Source organism: Curcuma longa, chromosome 3, assembly GCF_044706935.1.
Source record: "Curcuma longa cultivar G26 ecotype Majalengka, Jawa Barat chromosome 3, ITB_CL_G26_1.1, whole genome shotgun sequence".
Classification (NCBI taxonomy): Eukaryota; Viridiplantae; Streptophyta; class Magnoliopsida; order Zingiberales; family Zingiberaceae; genus Curcuma; species Curcuma longa.
The window spans coordinates 21,390,153-21,415,856 of record NC_133863.1 but is presented as its reverse complement, the minus strand read 5'-3'; the positions used below and the strand labels follow the sequence as shown (position 1 = coordinate 21,415,856).

General features: G+C 34.7%; 3 protein-coding genes across 4 annotated transcripts; 1 reads left to right on the top strand and 2 right to left on the bottom strand.

Annotated features, from left to right (window-relative positions):
* Positions 1-91: 91 nt before the first annotated feature.
* LOC141825537 (UPF0613 protein PB24D3.06c) lies at positions 92-19,694 on the top strand. 2 transcript variants are annotated; one of them, XM_074712916.1, is made up of 9 exons: positions 92-420; positions 10,939-11,015; positions 11,859-11,964; positions 13,687-13,779; positions 13,862-13,927; positions 15,299-15,444; positions 16,909-17,017; positions 19,260-19,324; positions 19,419-19,694. In XM_074712916.1, the coding sequence occupies exons 1-9, from the start codon at positions 211-213 to the stop codon at positions 19,564-19,566; spliced, it is 1,020 nt and encodes a 339-aa protein (XP_074569017.1). In that variant the 5' UTR covers positions 92-210; the 3' UTR covers positions 19,567-19,694. The 2 variants fall into 2 exon arrangements, with proteins under 2 accessions (XP_074569017.1, XP_074569015.1); XM_074712914.1 differs by lacking the exon at positions 92-420 and adding an exon at positions 9,464-9,765.
* LOC141825536 (auxin-induced protein 5NG4-like) lies at positions 3,486-5,442 on the bottom strand. The gene is made up of 7 exons (XM_074712913.1): positions 5,221-5,442; positions 5,073-5,135; positions 4,838-4,954; positions 4,535-4,772; positions 4,138-4,296; positions 3,900-4,051; positions 3,486-3,822 (listed from the first exon to the last, which is right to left on the bottom strand). The coding sequence occupies exons 1-7, from the start codon at positions 5,412-5,414 to the stop codon at positions 3,690-3,692; spliced, it is 1,056 nt and encodes a 351-aa protein (XP_074569014.1). The 5' UTR covers positions 5,415-5,442; the 3' UTR covers positions 3,486-3,689.
* LOC141824394 (16.9 kDa class I heat shock protein 3-like) lies at positions 8,360-9,080 on the bottom strand. Its single transcript, XM_074711677.1, has one exon. It carries the CDS (start codon positions 9,040-9,042, stop codon positions 8,569-8,571), a length of 474 nt encoding a protein of 157 aa, XP_074567778.1. The 5' UTR covers positions 9,043-9,080; the 3' UTR covers positions 8,360-8,568.
* Positions 19,695-25,704: the final 6,010 nt, after the last annotated feature.

The window sequence follows — 25,704 nt, the reverse complement described above, 5'->3', positions numbered from 1 at the left end:
AATTAGTGGTGTATTTTTAGTCATCTGATGATCTCATAGTGTACATATTTGTTGTATATATATATATAATTCAGGTTAGAAAAAAAGGGCGATTTTGGGCATTTGAATTCTGGGCATCTGCATCAGAGATCGTATCGATTGTCTGCTTCCTCTCTCGCGATACCCTACCGGATTCTGGTTGCTGAAGAGTCGGGAAGATAGATCTCGGGCATGGATCCTTCGGTGTCTTCTCCATCTTTCTCCTCCTCCTCCTCCTCCTCTTCCTCTTGGTTCCCAGGCATTTTCCGGTCTCGTTCGGGGAAGTCCGGCTCCGCCGGCGGGGGTTCTCTGCCAGTCTCGGCGTCCGCCGATGGGGTGCCGGGGAGTCGCAAAAACCAGCTCCGTGGCTATCTGTTTAAGTATGGATCTAAGTCTATTCAGGTATGGAGGAGTAGGTCATGCGCTTGTCTTCCTGGGTGTGATGTCTTGCTGATTTTGTTTTTGGATAAGCATAGCTAGCTCTCTGTAACTAACTGTGACAATAACCGTTTCCACGCGTGAATCTGAAGGCTTCCTGGTGTGATCCGATGTGTCGTAGCCTCTGGGCTCTGGCTCTTGAACACCTAAATCTTTTGTTAACCTTATTTTTTGTTTGATTTTATGTTGAAGGAAGATGTCTGAATTCTCTTGGGCAATGAATTTGAATCCTTGGTTTCATCTGAATAATCTAATATGTTGTAGGACTAGGGTAGTTATTCTTTAGAGCTGTGCCATTCATGCAGTTGAGATGTATTTCTTTTTGCTCTTGGGACACAGTTGAGTTGATTATGATAAAGCAGACTTGCTGAAGCGGACAATGGTTGAATCTCAGCGAAGTTGAGGTAATATCCTCTTCCGTTGTGGTCAGCTGTAATTTTTCGATTTACCTCCTTATAGATGATCGTGGGACTGGACCATGTACGGTCGTTGAGGTGGTAGATTTCATTTTTTGTTGAAAAAGAGTTATATGTCTTTTAACGAAGCATGCCCAAAGCAACGTAGAACTAAAGTACTTTTTGTTTACTCTAAAAGTACGTTTGATTCAAATTATTATATATAATTTGGTTATCAGATATAAAATATAATTTAATATTGTTTGGTTTAATTTATTTATTTAGAGTAAATAAAACCTAACTAATTTAATATTTACTATATTATATTTAATTCAAATAAATTGAATTAAATTAATATATTAATAATGATAATAAATTGATAATATACAATAAAAATAAATATAATTTATTTATAATTTTTTAAAATTTAAAATAAATTTATATATTTTTAATAAAATAATTTATTAAATTAATAAATATAATTTATTAATTTTATTTTTTAAAATTTAAAATAAATTTATATATGTTTTAAAAAATAATTTATTAAAATAATTATTCTAATAAAATAATTTGTTAAATTAATAAATATAATTTGTTAATTTTATGTTAATAAAATAATTCATTAAAATAATTTATTAAATTAATAAACATCATTTATTAATTTTATTTTTTAAAATTTAACATAAATTTATATATTTTTTAATAAAATAATTTATTAAAATAATTATTTTATTAAAATAATTCATTAAATTAATAAATATAATTCACTAATTTTATTTTTTAAAATTTAAAATAAATTTATATATTAAAAAATAATTTATTAAAATAATTATTTTCATAAAATAATTTATTAAATTAATAAACTTCATTCATTAATTTTATTTTTTAAAATTTAATATAAATTTATATATTTTTAATTAATCAATTTATTAATATAATTATTTTAATAAAATAATTTGTTAAATTAATAAATATATTTCATTAATTTTATTTTTTAAAATTTAAAATAATTTTATATATATTGAAAAAATAATTTATTAAAAATATTTCATTAAATCCATTAAAAAAATAAATATAATTTATTAATTTTATTTTTTAAAATTTAAAATAAATTTATATATATTTAAAAAAATAATTGGTTAAAATAATTATATTAATAAAATAATTTATTAAAATAATAAACATTATTTATTAATTTTATTTTTTAAAATATAACAAAAATTTATAAATATTTTAATAAAATAATTTGTTAAAATAATTATTCTAATAAAATAATTTATTAAATTAATAAATATAATTTATTAATTTTATTTTTAAAATTTTAAAATAAATTATCTCTTTTAAATTTATAAATTAAAATTTATTAAATTAATTAATTTGATTTCAATTTCATAATACATTTCAATTAACTCAATTTTAAAATCGAAAGATAATAATAAATTTTTTTTATTAATTTTTAAAATTGTATAAAATCTTTTACATTTCTTATAATTCATTTGTTAATGTGGCGATGATATTGTATTATTTGAGAATTGATCATAACTTGAATCAGATAAGGTTATGATTGATAACTTTGGACAAATAACTAAGATTATCAATGATAACTCTCAACCAAACACCTCCTACAAAATAGATCCATTACTTCAATGGCTCTCTTAAGTTGGCCCACATATATTTTTTGTTTACTTCAACAAAAAGTGAAATCCGTCACCCAGTGGCTCCACACAGTTTGTCTCACGACGATCTATGAGGAAGTAAATTGAGAAACTGCAATTGACTATGACAGAGGAGGACATTATTTTAGCTTCACTGAAATTTGATTCTTATCCACTTCAGTAATTTTATTCCGTTGTAACTAACTCAACTATGCTCTAAGGACATCTTTTGTTTATTAAAACATGAATTGATAAAGGAATTTTCTTCCTTGGGCAATGATGCAATAGTAACGTGTTCAATAATTTTTTTAAATATTCATGATTTGAATCTGAATTACGATGGATGGACTATTCGTGGCCGTGAGGTCGCTTATGATTCCATCGATAGATAAATTAAAAAATAATTTTAATTTTAATTTTAATTTTTTGTATAATTCTAAATACAAATCAAAACTTTCTTTTCACAAGCATTTAATTCTGCTTAATGTTTTCATTTTCTGTACCAGGAAGAGTCAAGCAAAATTATAGTCCCATGATTTGACTCTTCTATTTTAATTGCAAGTGTACATTTTCAAATATTTAACTTACTGCCAAAATTGAAGAACTATATTATTTCGAACTATTTTTTTTATTTTTGGTTGAAAAAATACAACAAAATTATGAAATTTACTTGTTTTCTTGATTTTGAACTATTTATTTTGTCCAAAATTAATATTTTCTATTTCATAAATAAATACAGGACATAAAATATATAAATATTGTGCAATAATACTTGTGAAGATATATAAGGACATATATATTTAGTCTTTTTTAATTTTATTTAAACTTCATAATTTGGAAAATAATATTCATGTGCAAATTTAGATAATTTTAAAAGTTTTTATGTATATTTTTGTTAGATAAATCAAACAATTTTATACAAAATTGATATGCATAAAAAAATCTCTCTCAATATCTTCAACAAAATAATGTCGCGCTCAATAATTAATGAATGGGGACCAACAAATGCTTTTCAATCAAACCTCCTGACCAAAGGGAAATAATAGGATTCCAAGAATTTAACTAACTCTAACATTATTAGTTCATCGTAGCATCGTAATGTTTATCGTCATTGTAACTCAGTTCATAGATGTTTATAAACAACCTTCACACTTGAATAATCGATAGTTTGTCTTGTGAATTCCTACTTGCACGGGTCGATTTGTAGGAGATGCCTCTCTAGCCCTTGGCTCAAGTCCTGATTCAAAGCTTTCTCCTCCTTTTTACCCCACAGAACCAAGTATAGTCCCAACACTATAAGAACAGATCCAACTACCCTGAAAGCAAGACGAAAGAGCAATTAAAATCAATCCATGAACATAGTTGCAACAACCATCATTCAGCAGTAATTTACCCTCCCAAGTATAACTTATCGTCGAAGATGAGAACCGACATTATGGCCACAACCACAATTTGCACTGGCCCGAAGACAGCAGTGAAAAGAGGACCTCCTTTGTCTATGCACCATATCTGAAGAGCAATGGCAACACCCGACAAGACAAGCCCCTATTCCCAGAAGACAAGTAGTCGAAACTCAATTTATGTTTAGGCACATAAAAGAAGCAAACTGGGAGGCATATGGCACAACATACTGCATAGAGAATTGTACAGAGCTGTTCTACTGAATGCACTTTCCACTTCTCGCTGTCAGTTTCAGAAATAAATGCTACAACAAGGCATTGCAGAAACCCGAAGAAGCAGATGAAGGCACTAAATGAGAGCCTAGCTGGGTACTTCTTCACCACTGGAACCTGTAAGCAGTGAAATTTCTTAATTTTTGATTGTATTGATAATTCAGGTTTCGTGACTAATCCTAAAAGTAGACAGCATTTCCCCTTTCATCTAATTGCCTCTCGGATAAATCTGGAGTACAAATTATGCACATTTAGAGTCTGCCCTTCAAAATATTCGTCCCTACTAAAGCACCACACTTGTGGAGGCTTCTTAATTTTTTATTGTAGCATACAAAAGTGTTATTGCACTAATTACCTGAAGCACCATCCAGGCAGACCATGTAATACATTTTCCAAGTAGGTAGGCACAACCTAGTTCCCAGTATGGTATAGAGTTTGAAACTAGGGGAGTGGCCAAAACATTTGTCGAAAGAGGGTGATGCAGCAGGGGAAGACCCTTGTATAGAGTGATGACAGTGGCACCTCCTATGCTAGTTACCGTGCCAAGCACCTTTGCTAACCCGTATCTCTTTGCGATGTGGACTTGCTCAAACCTAAAGAAAGATGTTCATGAAGCCACATGAGATCAATGCACACTTAAGCATGGTTTTAGGATTACCTGAGAGCCACAGCCATGGCAAATGTGAGAGCCGGGGTCAAATTATGGATTGCAGCGGCATAAGTTGTGGGCACATAACGTAAGCCGATGAGTAAACATAATTGGTTGATTGTAATCCTTCAAAGAAACAAAAAGATAAGTATCACAAACAATGACAAATTGTTGATATACTGTTTCATTGCTCAAGAGTCCTAGTGACTAGTATATATGTAAATGTAGAAATAGATTTGCTTACCCACACGATGCTAGAAGGAAGAATTGAAGCAGCAAAGAAAGAGATAAAGAAGGTCGGTCTTCCCTAAATGTAAAAAAAAAATACATAAACTAGTGTTGCACTTTGAATACCATTTGTGTCAGTGAATTAGTGAACTGAGATGACTTACCTCTCAAGAAAGTAAGCAAATGGAGCTAGCAACGAGAAACCGATAACATTCCTATACACTGGAAAGACAAATTGGCTGATACCCGTGTCAAGTGCAACCTTAGCAACTATATTGTACCCTGCATAACATAGTTGTAGTAGAAGCACAGCTGCAAGAAGCTTAACCTTCTCTGAGGAAAATGATTCTCCTCCCATTTGCTTCTTAGCTCCTAAGGCTAACAAAGGAGAGGAGAAACAACAACTTTGTAGAAGCAATTGGATATGTGCCACAAGTGTATCTTGTGGTCATGTTCTTGGGTGGACCAAGTCCATGAAAGCTAAGTTTAACTAAATAGAAGTGACATAAATTAGGAATGCCCAGAAATCACATCACAATCATGCCGAAAACAAAAGTTTGTATTACAAAAGAAAGAATGCAATTTATGAAACACGTGATTGAAGAAAAGAAAATAATATAAAAGATTTACAAAAATTATAAAGATTCATATATAATTGTATTATTAATTATCTCCTCTTTATTTTATTTTTGTTCAAATAAATTGCCTCTTAGTTACATTCATGTCTACCCATCTTATTTAATAATAATAGTGAAGCTATTATTTTTTTTAAAAAAATTACAAATATATACTAATTTGATAAAAATATTTCAAATAAAGTATTTTAGTTTCATTTTAATCCTTTAAAAGTATTAGAGGGTTAGGTCTTAGTTGTAGAGTTTAGCAAATTGCTTTTCCCACCCCCCATAACACCGCACCCCCCTTCCCCTCCTCTCTCTCCCCTATCCAAATGACTTTTATACCCCTTTTTCTTTGTTTTTTATTTTATTTTACTTATATATATATATATATATTTTAATTTTAATTAATTTTTATTTAGTTTTATTTTTTAAATTAAATTTGTTTATTATTTTTTCATTAATACTTATATATATATTTTTAATTTTATTTAATTTTTATTTAGTTTTATTTTTAAATTAATTTTGTTTATTATTTTTTAAATTTTATTTAATTTTTATTTAGCTTTATTTCTTTATAAATTAATTAAATTTTTTTATAAATAATAACTCCTAAAATTTATAACTAAAAATAAACAAAAGATTATAAATATATAAAAAAATTATTCAAAAAAATAAAAATTAAAAAAAAACTAATTAACAAAAAAATAAAATTAATAAAAAACTAAAATTAAAAAAAATAAATTGAAAAAAATACAAGTATTATGAAAAAAATAATAAATAAAATTAATTAAAAAATAAAATTTATATAAAATTGAAAAAATATAATAAAAAATTTGATTAAAAATAAAACTAAATAAAATTTATATAAAATTCTAAAAATAAAGTATTGATAAAAAATAATAAACAAAATTGATTAAAAAATAAAATTAAATAAAAATTAAATAAAATTGAAAAAATATCATATTGATGAAAAAAATAATAAATTAAATTAATTAAAAAATAAAACTAAAAAAAATAAAAAATATATATGAGAGCTATTTTTAAATAAAATTAATTAAAAACTAAAATTAAATAAAAATTTAAAAAAATAAAAAACAAATAAATATAAAGAAAAGGATAAAAAGGTCATTAGAAGAGGAGAGAGAGGAAGTGGGAGGGGGGGCGTGCGGTGTTGGGGGTGGGAAAAGCAGTGCTCTAGAGTTTATATTCCAATTTGATAAAAGTTTGATTATTGCTTGCTTATACTAGGTTCATATGTTGTTCTTCAAATAATTCTAGTAAACTTTCTATGAATTAGGATTAGTAAAATTTCTATCTAGGTGTAACTAGTCTTAAAACATAGGAGAAGGTTGATATAATTTGAACACTTCAAAATTGATAAACACATACAGTATCAAATTACACAAAAAAAATTTAAGAAAATGGTGATGTAATTTTGGTATATTCAAATATAAGTTTCATGGCTGCCACTACCTAATAAGATATTCCTTGCACAATAATTCATGACTAGATAACTCGAACTTGTCAAGCTTGAGTGGTCACCCATAACCAAGCCAAGATTTAAAGGAGCCAAAAGGATGAGATTTCAAATCTTAATAGGGACGACACGGGAAACAAATAAAAAGATCAGATTGAACGAAACTTAGAAAAACAAACAAAAGAATCAACTTTATATCTAAGTAAACATAAATTATGCTATGAATTTATCCTGAACCAATGGAAAAAAAAAATGGAACATGAGATAGGAGTGAAAACCTTCTTATCTCAGTCTTTATTTCCTATGACTTGTGCCCTCTGCATATATATTAACTAATCCCTTCTCTTCCTTTTTGTACTTGTATGGTCTTCGAGCCGACCATGGGGACATGTGTTAGCAAGTGCTACTCATCTGATCCTTTCATCCATTTAGATTCCGATCAACTCAAGGACAAGCTTGTTGTCTCTGAAACCTCTCCTCCTCTACCACCAACCTCCTCTGTATCTTCTTCTTCTGCAGCTTCTGTTTCATCTCCCAACCCTACTACTCATTCAGCATTCTCGTCTTCTTCTTCGTCTTCTTCTTCTTTTGTCGCGACGGGTGCCGAATCATCGTCGAAGAAGCCCTTGCCTTCCACGGAGATTAATCCGATCGTATCAGTTGATCCGCGGCAGATGGAAGAAGCAGAGAGCCAATCTGACCGCGAGCGTGCTCCTCCTGCTCCAAGGGCAACGAAGCAGCAACCGCTAGCGCGAACCAGCACCGTGCCGACGCCGGCCAAGGCCAAGAGAGCCCATTCCTGTTCGCCGGCGGCGATCGCCGAAAGGAGAAGCTTTGCCGATTCCACATGCAGAGTAGCTGCTTCTCCGCCAAGGGTTCCGCGGTCGAGAAGCCTAATCGCGAGGAAAGAGAGCGTCCGATCGGCAGCGAGTCCCGGCCAAGCATCGTCGATGAGCCGGGGAGAGATGGCTTTGTCGAACCAGACCGATCGCCAAATACTCCAAAAGAGATCAAACTCCATTGTCGGTCGAAGTGTTGCTGTGGAAGAGCTGGATAACCCTCTCATTTCTATGGATTGCTTCATTTTTATATGAGGATTCACCATTATTTCTTATTTCTTGGACGCATTTCCATGGATTACCTCACATCTCAGCAATTGAAGCACTATAAATTAAGGGCCGAATATGTTCTTTTGAGGATCCCAAATTTAAGTATCAAATGCGATAGCTAATTATTGCAATACGGTCCACTCGTTTTATTTACAGGAACTGCAACAAGTTCCAAGTCGCCGAAACGGACGCAGTAGTGGGACATCATTAGTCAAGGACAAGAACACAGATCACGAAACACACTTGGGAATGGAACACGCACAAGAAAAGTAAAGTTTATTTTGGGTGAGTAATGAACCTGAGCATCTAGTTCCCAGAGATCTCAATCGACTTGACATCGGACTTCTTGACCTCCTCCTTGGGCACCGTCACCGTGAGCACGCCGTTCTCCATGCTCGCCTTCACTTGGCCCACCTTGGCGTTCTCCGGCAGCCGGAACCGCCGCAGGAACTTGCCACTGTTGCGCTCCACGCGATGCCACTTATCGTTCTTCTCCTCTTTTTCTCTGCTGCGCTCGCCGCAGATCTGGAGGACTCGTCCTTCCTCCTCCACCTCCAACTTCACCTCCTCCTTGTTGACGCCGGGGAGATCGGCCTTGAAGATGTGCGCCTCGGGGGTCTCCTTCCAGTCGATCCTTGTGTTGGCGAAGGCGGAGGTGTCGCTGACGAAGCCGGGCCGCGTCTCGGCAAGCGAGCGGAAGGCGTCGAAGGGGAAACCTTGGAAGGGATCCCAGAGGTCGAAGAAGGGATCGAAGATGTCGCTACGCCTCACAATCGACATGGTTGAGCTCGGAAGATTTGGGGATTCGATCGCGGTGCTTCTTGTTCGATGGTTATGCTCCGACGGTGTCGGGTGTTTATATAGGCACGGAGAAAGAATTCGAAACTTCGCGAACCCGCTTTTCAATGGGTCCTCTCCCGAAGCTTCTGGAAGATGCTCGAACGACGCCCAGTGAGATCGAGACGGTTCTGGAAGCTTACCGGGCCATGGGCTTTGTGGGCTGACTGCAACCGTTTTCTTTATATATTATCTATATATATATATATATATTTATTTACTTCTTATTAAATTAATAATGTAAATGTCGAGATTTAATTAGTGGTGTATTTTTAATCATCTGATGATCTCATGGTGTATATATTTGTTGTATAAAATTCAGGTTAGAAAAAAGGGGGCGATTTTGGGCATTTGAATTTTGGGCATCTGCATCAGAGATCGTATCGATTATTTGCTTCCTCTCTCGCGATACCCTACCAGATTCTGGTTGCTGAAGAGTCGGGAAGATAGATCTCGCGCATGGATCCTTCGGTGTCTTCTCCATCTTTCTCCTCCTCCTCCTCCTCCTCCTCTTGGTTCCCAGGCATTTTCCGGTCTCGTTCGGGGAAGTCCGGCTCCGCCGGCGGGGGTTCTCTGTCAGTCCCGGCGTCTGCCGATGGGGTGCCGGGGAGTCGCAAAAACCAGCTCCGTGGCTATCTGTTTAAGTATGGATCTAAGTCTATTCAGGTATGGAGGAGTAGGTCATGCGCTTGTCTTTATGGGTGTGATGTCTTGCTGATTTTGTTTTTGGATAAGTATAGCTAGCTCTCTGTAACTAACTGTGACAACAACCGTTTCCACGCGTGAATCTGAAGGCTTCCTGGTGTGATCCGATGTGTCGTAGCCTCTGGCTCTTGAACACCTAAATCTTTTGTTAACCTTATTTTTTGTTTTATTTTATGTTGAAGGAAGATGTCTGAATTCTCTTGGGCAATGAATTTGAATCCTTGGTTTCATCTGAATAATCTAATATGTTGTAGGACTAGGGTAGTTATTGTAATCGGGTTCTATTAATCGCTTGCACATGCCTTTCTGTTGGGTTGAACTTCATATTTGAAGGGATAGCTCAAATTTTCATGCAGGTATCTTTTTCTCTTTATTGCTGCATCCATTTTTTGCTTCTTTGCCTCTCGAACTATGGTGAGCTTCAAATCACGTATTTCACATATATTATCATGTGACATCATCACCATTAACAAGTCGTGTAAGTCCCAACTATTTGGGAGATATTACATGGATGTCATCCCTCTATTAAGCTCTATGCGAGTATTTTTTTTTTTGTTTGCCTATTATTTACATGGAAGCAAGCCCCAATTTAGTGAAGCAGGTTTCAAACTCAGGACTAAGGTCATTACCAACTTGGTTGTAGGTACCTCAACCCTATGCACATATTAGTATATCTGATTTGGACACTTTGTTATTGAATAGAACTTTCTAGGTATATAGATGAGATTGGAATAATGTATAACTAGTAAACAAAAAATTAGTTGTAGGACTAGTCTAATAGAATATACTATAACTTCCACTTAACTTATATCTTGATCCATTAGTAGTCGCGGATGAAGACTGATATGAGAGAGATACAGGAGTGTGTTGATCACCGATTCTTACAGGTCAGGTCTTGTGTGAAAACTGAAAATCGCTGATGGGATAGTGGGATCTGTGATGGATTCCTTGGTTTGTCATCTGCTTTAAAATTTTCCATCATTATGGATAAGTAACTAATGCTTGTCCTTGGAACGCCTATGAATCATCTACCATCATGGGTATTTTACTTTATAAAATCAGAGCCAATTAGTGTTCATAAATATGTTTTTTCATCGATCAAATGATGCATTTTCATATTTTCTATCTGCATAGGTTGCATTCAAAACTGGTGAATTCAACCAGCAAGTCATTTTTATTGGGGGATTGACAGATGGATTGTTAGCAACTGAGTATGCCATTTTTCTTTTAGCATATGATTTTTTCTTGCCGTTTTTATCAAATAACTTCAGTATTTTGCTGTGTAAGTTTTGATTTGCCTATCTGTATTAAGATTTGGATTTGAGTGTTTGGGTCACAATGCAGAAATTTGTATGGAAACACACACCTCATTAGACCTGTTTCGACATTGTAACCAGTTTACACCTTGTTCTTGCTCTGCTGAAAACCTATTATTCTTCAGTTTGACTTTCCATTTGCAAGAGTAAATGAATCCTTAAAGAAAAGCAAAGAGAACAAGAGCAACAAGCGAGCCAGAAAGATGCTTACTGGCTACAAGTGCCTATCAAATACTTGTGAAATCATGAGAACAATAAAGATTCTGTAGGAAAGAGTGGATACTTTGGGAACACTTGCATGCCGCTTGATTGGTTGCATATCTTGCATATTGACTTTAAGATTAAAAAATCCTTAAAGAATGCCCCCCTAGACTTTTAAATGTTTGGATAACCTTTTGAATTGTGCATGACTCTTTAGGCATCATTATGGTGCACGGTTGAATTTAAGTATTCTAGACACTTATGTCGAGTTGGGCCCAACGAAAAGCATGTCAGCATGTTGTATGCATGACTATGATAATATCTATTGGGTTAATTTATACAGCTTGAACCATGCTATGGACAAATTTATACTGTTGATGTACTTACTATGGCACAAAGCGTAGTTTGCCAAAGCTTTTATTGTTGGGTAACTATATCTTTGTTGAAGAACATATATATATATATATATATATATATATATATATGTTGTTGCTTCCAGTGTATCATCCATAATCAGGAAAATCTTTCATTATACAGGTATTTGGAACCTTTATCAATTGTTTTGGAACATGAAAAATGGTCTCTGGTGCAGCCTTTGCTCTCTTCCTCTTATATCGGATATGGTACTTCTAGCTTAGATCAAGTAAGACTCTTGTTCTTTGCTTGTGTAATAGTTTTGATCAAAATTTCTTTAATTGAAATTTCTTGCATCGAATGCAAAAACCTAAAGTTTAACTTGTTGCTACATGCAATTCTACTATATCCTTTGTCAAACTCTTTTTCAATGTAAAGATTCATGTTTCAATCCCACATTTTTGGGATTTACAACTTGTAGTTTGTAGCACTATTTGAAATTTGCTACTTTCCGTTTTTTTAGTAAGTTAAATTAATAGGAATTGACACTGGCAGGGTATTTTTCAGCCACCATGGAAACTGGAAAATGATATACTGGTTTCGTTATCTCACTCAGCACTGACGATGATATTGTGGAATATAAAGTCACAATAGTGTGTATAATTCAATAAAAAATTATTATGGTTAACATTTTTGTTGTTGTTAATGTTTCATTATCAAACATGTTAGTGCAAGATTTCTTGTGATTTTACAATAAAATCTATTTGTACCAACAATACATTACAAGATTATATAGAGAATTTTTGTCAAGGTATCCTATGTGATTTTAGTCCTTATTGTGATTCACCTATGGATGTATCAAGCAACACCTTGGAGATTAGTTAAGTGCTAATATGGTAGGATGTGTTAGCATTTGAAATGGAACGACAATCAACTTCAATATTTTGCTGCTTATGTAAAGTAGGGTTATAGATAATGTAGGCAAGGATTGAAATCTCGAGTCATTTTGTTCGATACCAACGAAAATTTTCGTTCCGCCAGTGGACTGGCACTAGTGTTCTGGCTGGGATACCATCTGAAGGCGTCGCGCGTGCTTAGTCGCGGTCGCGGCATTGATTTTTTCAAAAAAAACTTAGGTTTTAATAATCAACTCCTAGCTATAGTTGGGGATAATTTAAATAGGTTTAATTAAAGTCTCATAAAATAATCCTATTATTTTTTTAAAAAATATTTTATTTTTTATTTTTAAATATTTAGATTAATTTTTTTATTTTAGTTAATATGTTTTATATTTTAAAATACCGAAACTATATTGGTATGGTACGATATAATATCGAAATTGTATCGTTCCGGTCTGAAACTGAAACTTTGGCACAGCTCGATATTTTAAACCTTGAATGTAGGTAGAAATTTGGTTGTCATAATGCATAAATATAATCACTATTAAGTGCCACCAGGGATCTCCATTAGTGTTTTAGGCAGTATCTTCTACTAGATTAATATTGGTGCAGAAGCATAAGAAATTGTGTTGCACTCCTTTTGTTGTCTGTCACCTAGATATTATATAAGAATATTTTTTGAAATTAATCATTCATCAGATAACCATTACTAAAATTAGAAAGATCACCACATATTTGTGCAAGAGCCATGATCATTTTGATGCTAAAGAAATTAACAAAGGCAAGGATTTGATTAGACTAACTATTATTCGATTTGATTGTTGCATGAGATGATTATTTTTCTAAATTGGATTGACTTGAATCATGTAGAATTATGCTCTGTGAAGTGGTAGAGATAGCTAATAAAAGGTTGTACCAACTTAAAAACTATGTATGAATTGGGTTTCTTAATTTGAATAATTGTAATCCCCTTGATAGGCATTATAGAAGAATGGAAATGTATTGATCCCTGCAGCTAGCAAAAGCAATTGGGCTCCTTTGTTTCAGCATAACCTTGATTTCCCGCCTTCTTTCTAGTCTTCAATACATTCATTTTTTTTATCTGTCAATAGGATGCAGTAGAACTGGATCAGTTAATTGGCTACTTGATCAATAAGGAAAATTCTGAAGGTGTTGTGCTACTTGGGCATAGCACTGGTTGCCAGGTTGGGATTAGTGAAAATCCATATAGAGTTTAACTCTTATCCATTTTGTCATTAATGTCAACACTTTGTTCATGTGCTGCAGGATATAGTGCATTATTTAAGGACAAATTCTGCATTCTCCAAAGCTGTTCGGGGAGTGATTTTGCAGGTAATTAATTGTATGTGTAACTGGTTATTTAGGATGTGGTAAAGTTGCGGGTAGTTTAAAACATTTATAAAAAAGGTGCTGTTACTCTATCTTTTTCTTCTTTGGCTGAAACTGGCATGTACCATGCTTTAGCTTTGAAAATAACTGTGAAGAACATGTAACAGAACTAGAAAAAGTGTTCTTCAAGCTCCAACCTTGGCGAGCACTTTCAGGATTTGTAAGGACGCTTTATGAATAGGAGAGAGTCTTCAAATTTGTGAAATTCACCTAGAGCTAGTAAGAAAATAGAAATCTGTGCTTTTATGAGGTGTGACTGATGGCTTCAACTAAGAAGGGGAGATGGTAGATTCTGTTGAAAGATTAACTCACAAAAAAGAGGGAAAGAATTACTAGGATATGGGGAGCCATAGTTATTTAATTCTGGTATACATCTCTAAAGAACTAACCTAAATTAACTTTTTAATTAAAGTTGTGCTAATATAATTTAATATTTGCACGCCCAATTTGACTTCAATGCTCAAAATCAAATTTATTGATTCAGTTCAACTCATTCTGCTTTTAATTTTTTTTTAAAAAATAATTTAATATGTGGAAAAATTAAATAGATGAAAACTCGATATCTAACAATTTTGCAACCTCTTCCTTAGTCAATGACAATTGTTTGAGACTTTGGCCTTTCTAGATCTTTTTATGAGTTTAAAAAGAAACTCTGGTTCCACCTTCACAAAGCTTTTTGAAGAAAAATTCCCTAAAGTTGTATTGCAAGTTGTGTGTCCTTGAAGATGCTCCTTCATCGCCGTAAAGAAAAAATTGTGGTCTTCTCACTCACAAAGAATAAGATTAACTTATATGATTTCTTTCACTTAACATATTTATTTATAACAACTAAGATTATTACATTCAGATAATAAATTAAATTAAACTTTGGAGAAACAAATTATAAAAAAGGAAACATTATTTGAATTTATCTTGATGCATGCCAAAATGTGTGTGGTGTCAGCATGGTACAATATTTGTTGACATGGTTTATAGGTGATAGAAGAGAGTTTCCTCATGCCGTTCGGTATCAAGTTTCACTATTTCACTAGAATAGTACATTTTGACCATGTTGTCTGGTACAATATGAGATTTCAAACCATGATCTTTTTTGGTACATGATTTTGTTTCGTTTTGAATCTTGTTATCCATAATGCTCGCTGAGTGTGCTAAGTAACTAGTTTCAATTGTTTTTTCCCCTTTAATTTGTTAACATAAAAAAGTCTAATTGATGGATGGTTGAGGGTTATGCATTATATAGTTGTTAGGGCATGATAAGATAATTATTGAAATCTTAAGAAGCTTTACTAGTTAACTGGCATATTCATTGATCAGGCCCCAGTAAGTGACAGAGAATATCGAGCCACTCTACCTGAAACTCCTGAAATGATAGATTTGGCTGCAAAAATGATTTGTGAAGATAGGGGAATGGATTTAATGCCAAGGGAAGCAAATCCAGATGCCCCCATAACTGCTTACAGGTCATTTCGTCTCATTTTCTCCATCTGTTTTATATAGCATGCATTTATTTTCTTGACAATTCATTCTCGTATCACAAAACAGACTTGCATAAACATGAATAGGTATCATTCACGATATCATGAATAGTTTTATTTGTAACAACCATAATACATTATCATGGATTTAGATTTCACATCAGAGCAAGTTGATACTACATGTATCATTCTAACAATATATCAAGGTTGCCACATGTTCAGGTTGTAAAAGTGAGGCATTAATATTTTATATCTTATCTACTTTATACGAGTTGGATGAAGGGATGCAAGATTATATGCAAATTCATCATATTTGCCTCATAGAGTAACAAAATATTCCTCAAATCTAGGATTTTCTTATATGTATACCTGATACATGCAAGAGACATTATATTCACATTTGGCCTAAAGCATCAGATATTTCAGCCAGAAAGAGTGACATCATAAATGATGCAACAGTGGTTCCATGTGATTAAGCAGCAAGTAAAAATATAACACCTTTGCCTTGGCATGCAAAAATGACAACAAAGACTTCAAATGCTCAAGTCCTGAGAGGATAGTTGGAAATTTTGATATCTGATTTGATGGAAACATGGGATTTGGGTTCATTAGTCAGTTGGATATCATGGGAAATAAGAAGCGACACAAGGATGAAAAAGATCATAGTTGCAAAGAGATAATCCTTGAAGGAGAATAATCTAGGTTTTTTTTTAAAGATTCTCACCCTCAACCATAGGAAGAGGGAGAAGAAGGGAGTATCAGTGGAAGAAGTTGGGAGAATAGGCCTACGGAAGTGAGAGTGGATGTACTGAACTTGCAGTGGTGGTGAATGTTACCAACAGCACATGAGAATGTTACCTAGAGTACTTATTTGCTGTGTATGATAAGGTATGCTCTTGCTCTTCTGGAATTTATTCCAAGTATGATAAGGTTATACCATCCACTGGCATTTATGTTGAGGTCATGGTTTGGCCGATATTGTAATGTTTTACAGTAGATTTAATCCATCACATGAACTCGTAGAATTCTCCATCATTATGCAATTTGATCCATATTCAAATCACACATTACTAGGTCTACTAGCCTAAGCTCTTAGGCCCCCAACATTGACAATTTTATTGCAAAGTATAATAAGATTATACCTTCCACCAGTGTTTTATGGACCAAAAAAAGGTTATGTTGATGTTCCAAATGATCAATGGGAGCAAGGGAAAATGTTCTGAACACATTCACAAGTTGACCTTGTACTCCTGTATGTGGAAACTGTCAAGTTGAACGTTGCTACATAGAGGTCTGGCATGCAAACTTAAGTAGATATTTAACCAATTATTATCATCTTCAAAATTGTAATGGCATAAATGAAATTCTGAATCACGGAACTAAAATACTATGTTTATGATAATGCTAATTTATCATGAGCTGTTGCTGATATTAAATGACATTGTAAAGGTATCACTCTCTTTGTGCATACACGGGTGATGATGACATGTTCAGTTCTGATCTTAGCGATGATCAACTGAGATTGAGGCTGGGACACTTGTCAAATACACCATGCCAGGTTCTCTTAATCTTTTTAATTTACAAGCATAATTTCCTATTGCCAATGTTGACATCTTGCTTATTTTTTACTTAGCAATTTATTTCTTTTGTTATTTTCTACCAGAAGTTTACTTATGACCTCCATATCCAATGATAAATCCATCTCTTACCTAACTTTTCGATAGGGAATTACCCACCGATATGTCAAATTATGTTTACCATGGTGTGAGTGAGCAATCCAGGTGCAAATAAACAGTGTGAGGTTACATTACATGAAAGAGAACTAAGAAAGTTAAGAAACACACAAGTCCATGTTTTGCCTTCAAAAGAAATCTGAAGTTCAGCATAGTGCACATGAAATCCAGGGCCCCATGCCAATTTTTTAAGCTTATATGGATGATTAGTTGGCTTGATAAGTGCAGATGAGGAAGTGGGACAAGACGTATAGCACATAGTTACAACCAGTTACCTCTTAACTTTGGTATGTTAAGCATGAATTTGATATTACAATGTTGTTTTAGTTATGCCAGTTCAAGCTAACAAGGACGTTGGATCATTATAGTGATATTGTTTTGTCATGATTTGACAAGTGGATCCTATGATTAGATCAGAGAAAAGAATAAGAAAAGCAACCACCTCACCAACTTACAATTATCTTGAATTGGATTATTAGATTAACATAGTAATAGCTAATTTATGTCATGCCAATTAAATGTCAACTAATGACTCCAATAACTAGGCTAACATTTTATACCTTAATTAAGCATAGTGGAGCCAATAACAATATCTAAATTTTATCATTTTACAGTTTGGTGTTTCTAGGAACTTCCATGCTTGTTTATGCATTGAAGTGAAGCTGTTAGGAAGTAATACATATAAAAAATTAATATAATAAAGATGAAATTTTAAGATGGAGGTGTCATGTTACAAGAAACATTTTTTCGTTTAAGAAAACTCCTAATATCCAAGAGCAATTAGTTGAAGTTGGAATTCGAAATAAATTATAAAATAAGGAAAATAATTTGAGATGATATGGACGTGTTAAAGGATGACAAAGGATTTAAAATTAGAAGAGTTAAATCAATTAAAATGAAAAGTACAAAAGTAGAGGGAGACTAAAAGAACTATTAGTAAATGCAATATAAAATGATTATTTTGATTTGAGTATTACTATTGATAGCTTTCTGTAGAGCATAAGTAGGAGCGTAATGATAGCTTTGGGTAGAGCATAACTAGGAGCGTAATTTTACACTTTTACTAGCTGCCAAGTTCTAATGTGACCTCACTTTGGACCTCCAAGGAGCTCTAGCTCGGAAGTAAACATCCAAAATACACCTCAAGTGAAGTGTTTCAGAGGACTGGGTATTTTGGCTGAACTCAGCGAGATCTACTTGTGACAATTCGGCCCGTCTGTATTTCAGTTCATCCAAACTCTATTGTATGCTTTCTCTAATAATACCCTGTATGTATGCTGGCCACGTGCATGGAAACCCACAATTTCATGGATGAAGTCAGAAATGAAACAACAATAAAGAGACAATGAAAACAAGACATGGAACGACTTCCTAAGAATCATGATCTTCTAATATAAAGGTTTGAAAATTGCCATTGTGTCAGCCAATGAAAATTATGCAACTATGCTAAACAGAAAAAGGGGAAGATGAGAAAGAAAGGGATCAGGGTCTCAAATCCACTGCGGATGATGTCGCCGTAGGAGAAAGCTGATGGAGGACATTGAAGGAAGCAATTTTGTAACTGTATTGATCACACACCTGTTCTAAGCTTTGCATGGGTGAGACACTGGATTTTTGGAGTTTAATTGAGTTTTACTGTCTACTATGGCTTAGAATTTGGGCCAAAATAGAAAAAAAGGAAAAATGTAGAAATTTGGGAAAATACTAATAAAATTATATCTTAAAAATTTGTGAAATTATAGAACATTCTTAAAAATTACTAAAAAAAAAGCATGTTTGTTTGATTCAAATCCCCATATGGACCAACTTAACCATCATCACAATAATACTGCTGATTGATCAGATACAATGTCGGAGCTATTGGCTTCGGATGGCTAACCCTGCTTTGGATTAAAACAACATACAAGGATGAGGCCTTTTACCTAACAAGTTGCTGTTTTGTTACTTTAAATTGTTGCTACTAACACAACTGACTTTTTGATGTGAATTGCGCTTGACTGAACTCTTATCGAACCTGTCAGACAAACTCGTTCTCGTGATTTTTTACTCTTATTTGTGATGTTTTAGGTTATTTTCTCCATGGCAGACGAATATGTGCCTGACTATGTTGATAAGAAAGCATTGGTGGAACGGTAGCACACTCTTGATTGAGAATACAATTGTTTCCTCTCATTCATTATTCACTTATTCTTCAAGGTAAAATAACATTGTTTTCATGACCCTCAGACTATGTCGAGCAATGGGTGGCGCCGAAAAGGTGGAAATAGAATGGGGAAATCATTCTCTGTCGAATAGGGTTCAAGAGGCAGTCGAAGCCATCATGGATTTTGTTAAGAGGGAGGGGCCAAAAGGATGGGATGATCCATGGAGCTAGCAGTTGCCATTCCCCCTTTTTTTTTTTTTTGTAATCCACTCTTTTGTTTTAATTACAAATTATGATTATCAAAAACTCTCAGGAACTTGTCTCAATTCTATTTGTGAATATATTTTTATTATTGCTTGTATTTGGTTGTCCATGCCCCTTGTTTTTAATGATAAACACATTTTAGAGTGGTGATTGCTTGCTGCACCTGGAAAAAAAATGTCTGCTCTGATTTTTTTTAAATTTTTTATAGTTCTTTAATATCCTGTTTACTTGGGAGGATGAATATAAAAGCCGAGGAAAACTTTTCATCCATGCAAAAAAGTTTGGTGATGTTTATTTTATGAAAAAAGATGGATTATTTATCATTTCTGTTGTTTATTTATTATAAAATAATAGATTGATGGAGAATTTTTAAATATTTTTTTTAGTTGTCAATTTTGCACGCGATCATCATAGGCTTCGTCTGTTTAAAGTTAAACGTTTTTTTTCTTGTTTCATATAATATATATATATATATATACATTCTTTTAGTTTCTCTTCTTTTAGCCTTTAAACGAACATGTTCTGAGCTCACGAACCAAATTATGCTCGAGCTCGGCTCGATAATATCCTCGCAGGCCTCGTAGGAAACATGGCCTAAATTCTTCTTTTACACTAAATGGATTTATTTTTCACAATATTCTATTTCTTTCTCTTTTTTCCATTAAAAGAAAATGAAGAAAAGTGCTCATAAAATATTTGGACGAAGATTTAGCAACGAGATGATTTTAGACGATATAAAACAGTAAGTTGATTTATACCAAAAAAAAAAAATAAATCCATGACCCCCGGGGGTGGCCGAGTCCCACAAAAGTTTTCCATCGACCACCAGGTAAATCGGAAAGCGGGGTTGTCCGATAAGGTTGTCCGATAAAGTTGATTTATACAAGTACATTGTTGTTGAAGATATTAATTGATATGGCTTGCAGAACGTGTGGATTTCATGGGTGGGAAAATTGACTACGTAATAAAAAAAAAGACTAAAATTATACAGTGAATAGTTGACCTTTGACTTCATAATTTTTAAGAGAAAAAAAATTGATCATACACACAAAAATAAATGTCTGATCTTTGACTTCATCAAAGCCAACTTAGACACTCCATAAAATATGGATAGTTTTTAAAATATTATCCATCATTTATTATTATTAAAATGTATTTGACTATCAATATATATATATTTATTTTATAATTGCATAGCACTCCAGTCGAGGGATTGGAGAATTCCATGATTGTTTAAAAGTAACTAATGTGAAATTTGAACGAACCTTTTTTATTGTAATGACCCGGCCCCTCGGCCCCTTGGGCGAAATTTGGCGACCCCTATGTCATCTTTTATCATAATATCGTAATATCTAAGGGCGTATTAAAATATTAATTTTTTATATTAAATATCTAATTTACACATATTAATTTTAAAGTAGATGATCTGATCTTACATTTTGTTCATAAAAAAAATTCAAGAAACGAGATGACTCCAAATGTAACATTCTAGCATCACTAGCAAAATGTTTATTTTTTTATAATCTAAATTTTTAATTCTTATAACCTAATTAATTATAGGGGTCACTATCATTTTTCTGCCATAGAAGATGTAATTTAATCGTGATATAAAAAAAATGAAAATTACCCTAATAAAATATATACAAGTCGTATTCTCTTGCAAAATTTTATTATATATTTTCAGATAACCACAAGCGACTCTTCGCGTTGACTTGTACGATTCACTGAGCAAACAATCGTTGAAAATTCAACATGTAACTTTGAAGATTCAATCTGCCGATTAAACTATCGATAAATCGACAAAAAGTGGGAGAGCAGAATCGTTCGTCAGGCCACCACATGCACAACCACTCCTACCCACCCCACAAATCTTAATTCATATAAAAACAACTTGAATGATTCAAAGTCCGCAAACGCATGCAAAGATGAATTGGCGGCCGACGGCGTCCAACAAACGGTAAAAGTCCAACTTTTGAATGCTTTAATTGGTTCATGAGAGATTGAAACGCACTCCCAAAAAAGCAGGGAATTGCCTCTTGTTCTTGGCCTTCCACATGGGGACTTGCCTCTTGTTCTTGATCCTTTCATGTGTCCTTCACGTCGGCTCCGGCGTCACCGATCCTCGAGACGGTAACTTGTGGCCCTGCAGGTGTTTGTCTTATTCCCTAGCTGGTATGTGTAGTTAATTGAGCGATGATCATTGCAGCTGCTGCTCTACGATCGATCCTGCAGGACTGGCAAAATGCTCCACCAAGTTGGGGGCAGTCCGACGATCCCTGTGGTATGCCTTGGGATGGTGTTATTTGCCAAAACTCGAGGGTGACTTCGCTGTGAGTATGCTACAAAATGGACCTATGCATCCTCATCATTTGTTGTTCTTCCATTTGCTTAAAGATCTCTATATCTTCTTAACAGGAGATTGCCATCGATGGGTATTCGTGGAACATTGAGCGCAGACATAGGTCAACTCTCAGCCTTGCAATTTCTGTAAGTTGCTTTTCCTCGAGCATTATGGTGTTTATCTTATGTCTTATTCATGTGGGTTTCAATCTGATTCCGGATTAACTACTTGAGTCGGATGAAAGGAGGTGGTTTATCTGTCAGATGCATCAGGTCTAAATTCAGTCAAGGGATACAAAACAAGTCTGCAGTAGTTCAAAACTAGAATTTGTATTACAAGCTTGAAGGTTTTGATACACTGATGATGTCCTTGATATTGGTGCAAAGTTGCTATGAAATGCGATAAGGGTCCACTAAAAGGATAAAGGACTTATGAAAAGAAAAATGGATGCTAGAGTCAGAGGAAATCGTCGGACATAGCTTGAAGATGAAAGATATATTTTAGCATTTGTGGTTTTTACCTTGTCTCCAAAACCCTAAATATAGACTATGGGGATCTTCTTACTAGTCGTCGATTTCATATAAAGGAAGCTACTATTCTCATTTGTCAGATGTAATGCGCTAACTTGCAAAATCCCAAAAATTGCCTCAAATCGAGCATCCTCACATCTCCCAATGTGCGTCAACATCGGATCGATAGCCATTTATAAATGAATAAGACAAAGTGAACCCTAGGAATAATACGCCGTCACGTGTATCTCTTGCATTTATAATGCGTATCGCGCATGTTACTGAGGCAAGTGGCAATGTGTACCTTCTCGATCCTTCTAACTACTTCATCACCTCAACCCCCTTGAAACTCAGCTTGCTCATAAACAAAGCAAGACTACCCATTCAAGGCTCCCTATTTCTCAACACTCATCGTTCATATATCAAACCCTTGAATTTTTATGCTTAAGTTATCAGTTATTGAGTATACACTTGGGTCCCTACTTTCTCGACTCATACTCGGGTCTTTACTTTCTTGAGCCTTTACTTGGGTCCCTACTTTCTCGAATCTATAATTGGGTCTTTACCTTCTCGAGTCTATGCTCAGGTCTCTACTTTCTCGAGTCCTCACTTAGGTCATTATATTCGAGTCTATATTGCTCAATGCTCGAGTTTTCATCCTCAGCACCAAGAGTCCCTTGTTTAAAGTCTATAGTATTTACACTCAACCCTCAACCCTCTATCTTCACACAGTTAAGCCTACAACAACTTCACATATATTCAAATTTGATAAATTCTTCAACAAATAATACTCGATATAGTAAAGGGAGAATTTTATGTTCCATTTCAAAAGTTATATGTTACATTCATAATCTGATAATTTAAATTACATTAAAGGCTTAAACTATTATACATCTTCTAAGTCATCTAGAGTCATTTCGTTTAGAATTTTTTCTAGACTTATAAAATTTATAGGAAAATTAAGGGGCAAATGTCCAGCTTCTATTGTAGCTTCTTGGTAGTCCCTGTGATTTCATACTTGTTCATTTTGAATACATGATCACCAAGTGCATCATAAATCTTATGCTTCTCCTCCGTTTGTCGCTGATCTTCTACAGCCTTATAGCTCTGGAGCTCTGCTTCCTTAGCCTTCAGATCATCCCTCCGAGCCTCCATATGACTCCCCAACTTCTCTATCTCTATCCTTCTCGATAGGGACTTGGATATCTCCCTCTCCAATAATGTTCGTGTATGCTGCAACTCGCCTTCCCGAGTGTTCAATTCAGCCTCCACCCTTGCTCGCAAGTCTGCGGTCTCCTCCTATTTCTTCTCTTGTTTCTCCTTCTCTATGACAACTTGTGCTGGTAACTTTTACATTTGAGCTTCACGTTGACACTTCACTGAGGTCATTTCAGTCTGAAGAGTCTCTACTTCTTGATGCCATAGGAGTACTTGCTCTGCCTGGACCTAAAGTACATCCTATATCCTCTTCACCTCCACTGTTGTCCCCTTCGATTCATGACTGGAGGCCAATCGAACCTCTAATTCGGCTATTAGAGGACCTCTATTTTCATTGCGTCTAAAGGGCATTCGGTACTCTGGAGGCAAATTCGAATGCCTCAACCCACACCTGCAAGATCAGTTAAGTCATAAGTAAGTTCACTAGAATATCAGGCTTACCTTTCTTTATAAATTCTTACCCCTGTTAAATGCTTTACTGTAGCCTTCGCTAGCCCGATGAAGGATCGTTGTCTTGCCTCCTTACGGGCATTGTGCTAGATTTCTGCCATATTGTTGAATAGTGTTATCACCTTGCCCCGCTACAACCCCTCACTAAGAATCTATATTCTTAGCTTCGTCATTGGTCAGCGAGTTGACAATTCGAGATAGTCTATCAGAGGTAGTAGGACTTTTGGTTCAACTGGAGGAATTTCGACCCCCGCCCCTCCATTTGAAGACCAAGGAGGCGACTATGGGCACGTCCATCTTTGGGAATGATTCTTAAAGGCAAGATCTTTTTCTCTGTGCCTGTTATAGTTCTTCTGACGACTCAGCTACCTTGATTATAAGAGGTTGAGATGAGGGATCCTTCATAGCTATGGTCATGTCGACCAGTAGTTCTAAAGATTGGACCTCTTGTTGGTCACTTGGTGGCCCGATAGTAGGGATGTCATATCTTTCTGCTTCTAGCGAAAGCTTCCTTAGCCGCTTGTTTAGGGTAGCCTTCAACATGATCTCGAAATTACATGATCACAAGTGAAAAAGTAACAAAACAATTAGCTAGATGTAGGAAGAAGATAAAGCCTCCATTTAGTACAGTGTTCGTCTTTATCCCCTCCTATATACTTCGAGAATTTCAATAATTGTCGTCGATCTGCATTCAGGTTATTTGTCCAGAACTATCAAATCTCCCATGCGAATTGATAATGATGGACTCCTGACAAAACTTCAATGTTTAGGACATGTGTCCATTGCATATTGATTGCATTTATGTGCGAGTAAGACAAATCGGCCGTAAACGTGATATGCCACCATACGTATCTCTGACAGTAACAACACACACATTCCCAATACACCCCACTTAGGAGGCAACCAATCAGTAGCACGTCAGCCCTACATACGGTTCAATGGTTATGCTAGGATCACATCAATCCAATCAGTCGAACATGCAATATGGTAAAAAAAAAGGAAAAGCTTGTGATATGATAAAAAAACAATCATACGTGACAAAGTCAAATCAATAGTCAAGTCTAGGTGGAAGACAACAGTCAAGACTTAAAGGGGAGGTCCAAGAGCCAATCGCGACCTCATTGGCTCAGTTCGAAAAACTTTGGCTCCTCATTCATTGACTCGGCCACCCAATTCTTGAGGACACAACCTCCTCAACTCCTTCATTGACTCAGCCACTCCGACTCCAGAAGGCACCGCCTCCTCGACTCCTTCATCGACTCAGCCACCCCGACTCAAGAGGAACCGACCTCCTCGACTCCTTCATTAACTCAACCACCCCGACTCTAGAGGGCACTGCCTCCTCGACTCCTTCATCAACTTGGTCACTTGACTCTAGAGGACACCGCCTCCTCGACTCTTTCATCGACTCGGCCACCCCGACTCCAGAGGATACAACCTCCTTGACTCCTTCATCCACTCGACCACCCCGACTCAAGAGGACATAACCTCCTTAATTCTTTCATCGACTCAGTTATTCTGATTCCAAAAGATATAGATTTCATAATTCCTTCACAACCTAATCATCCTACAACGGCCTACTAATGG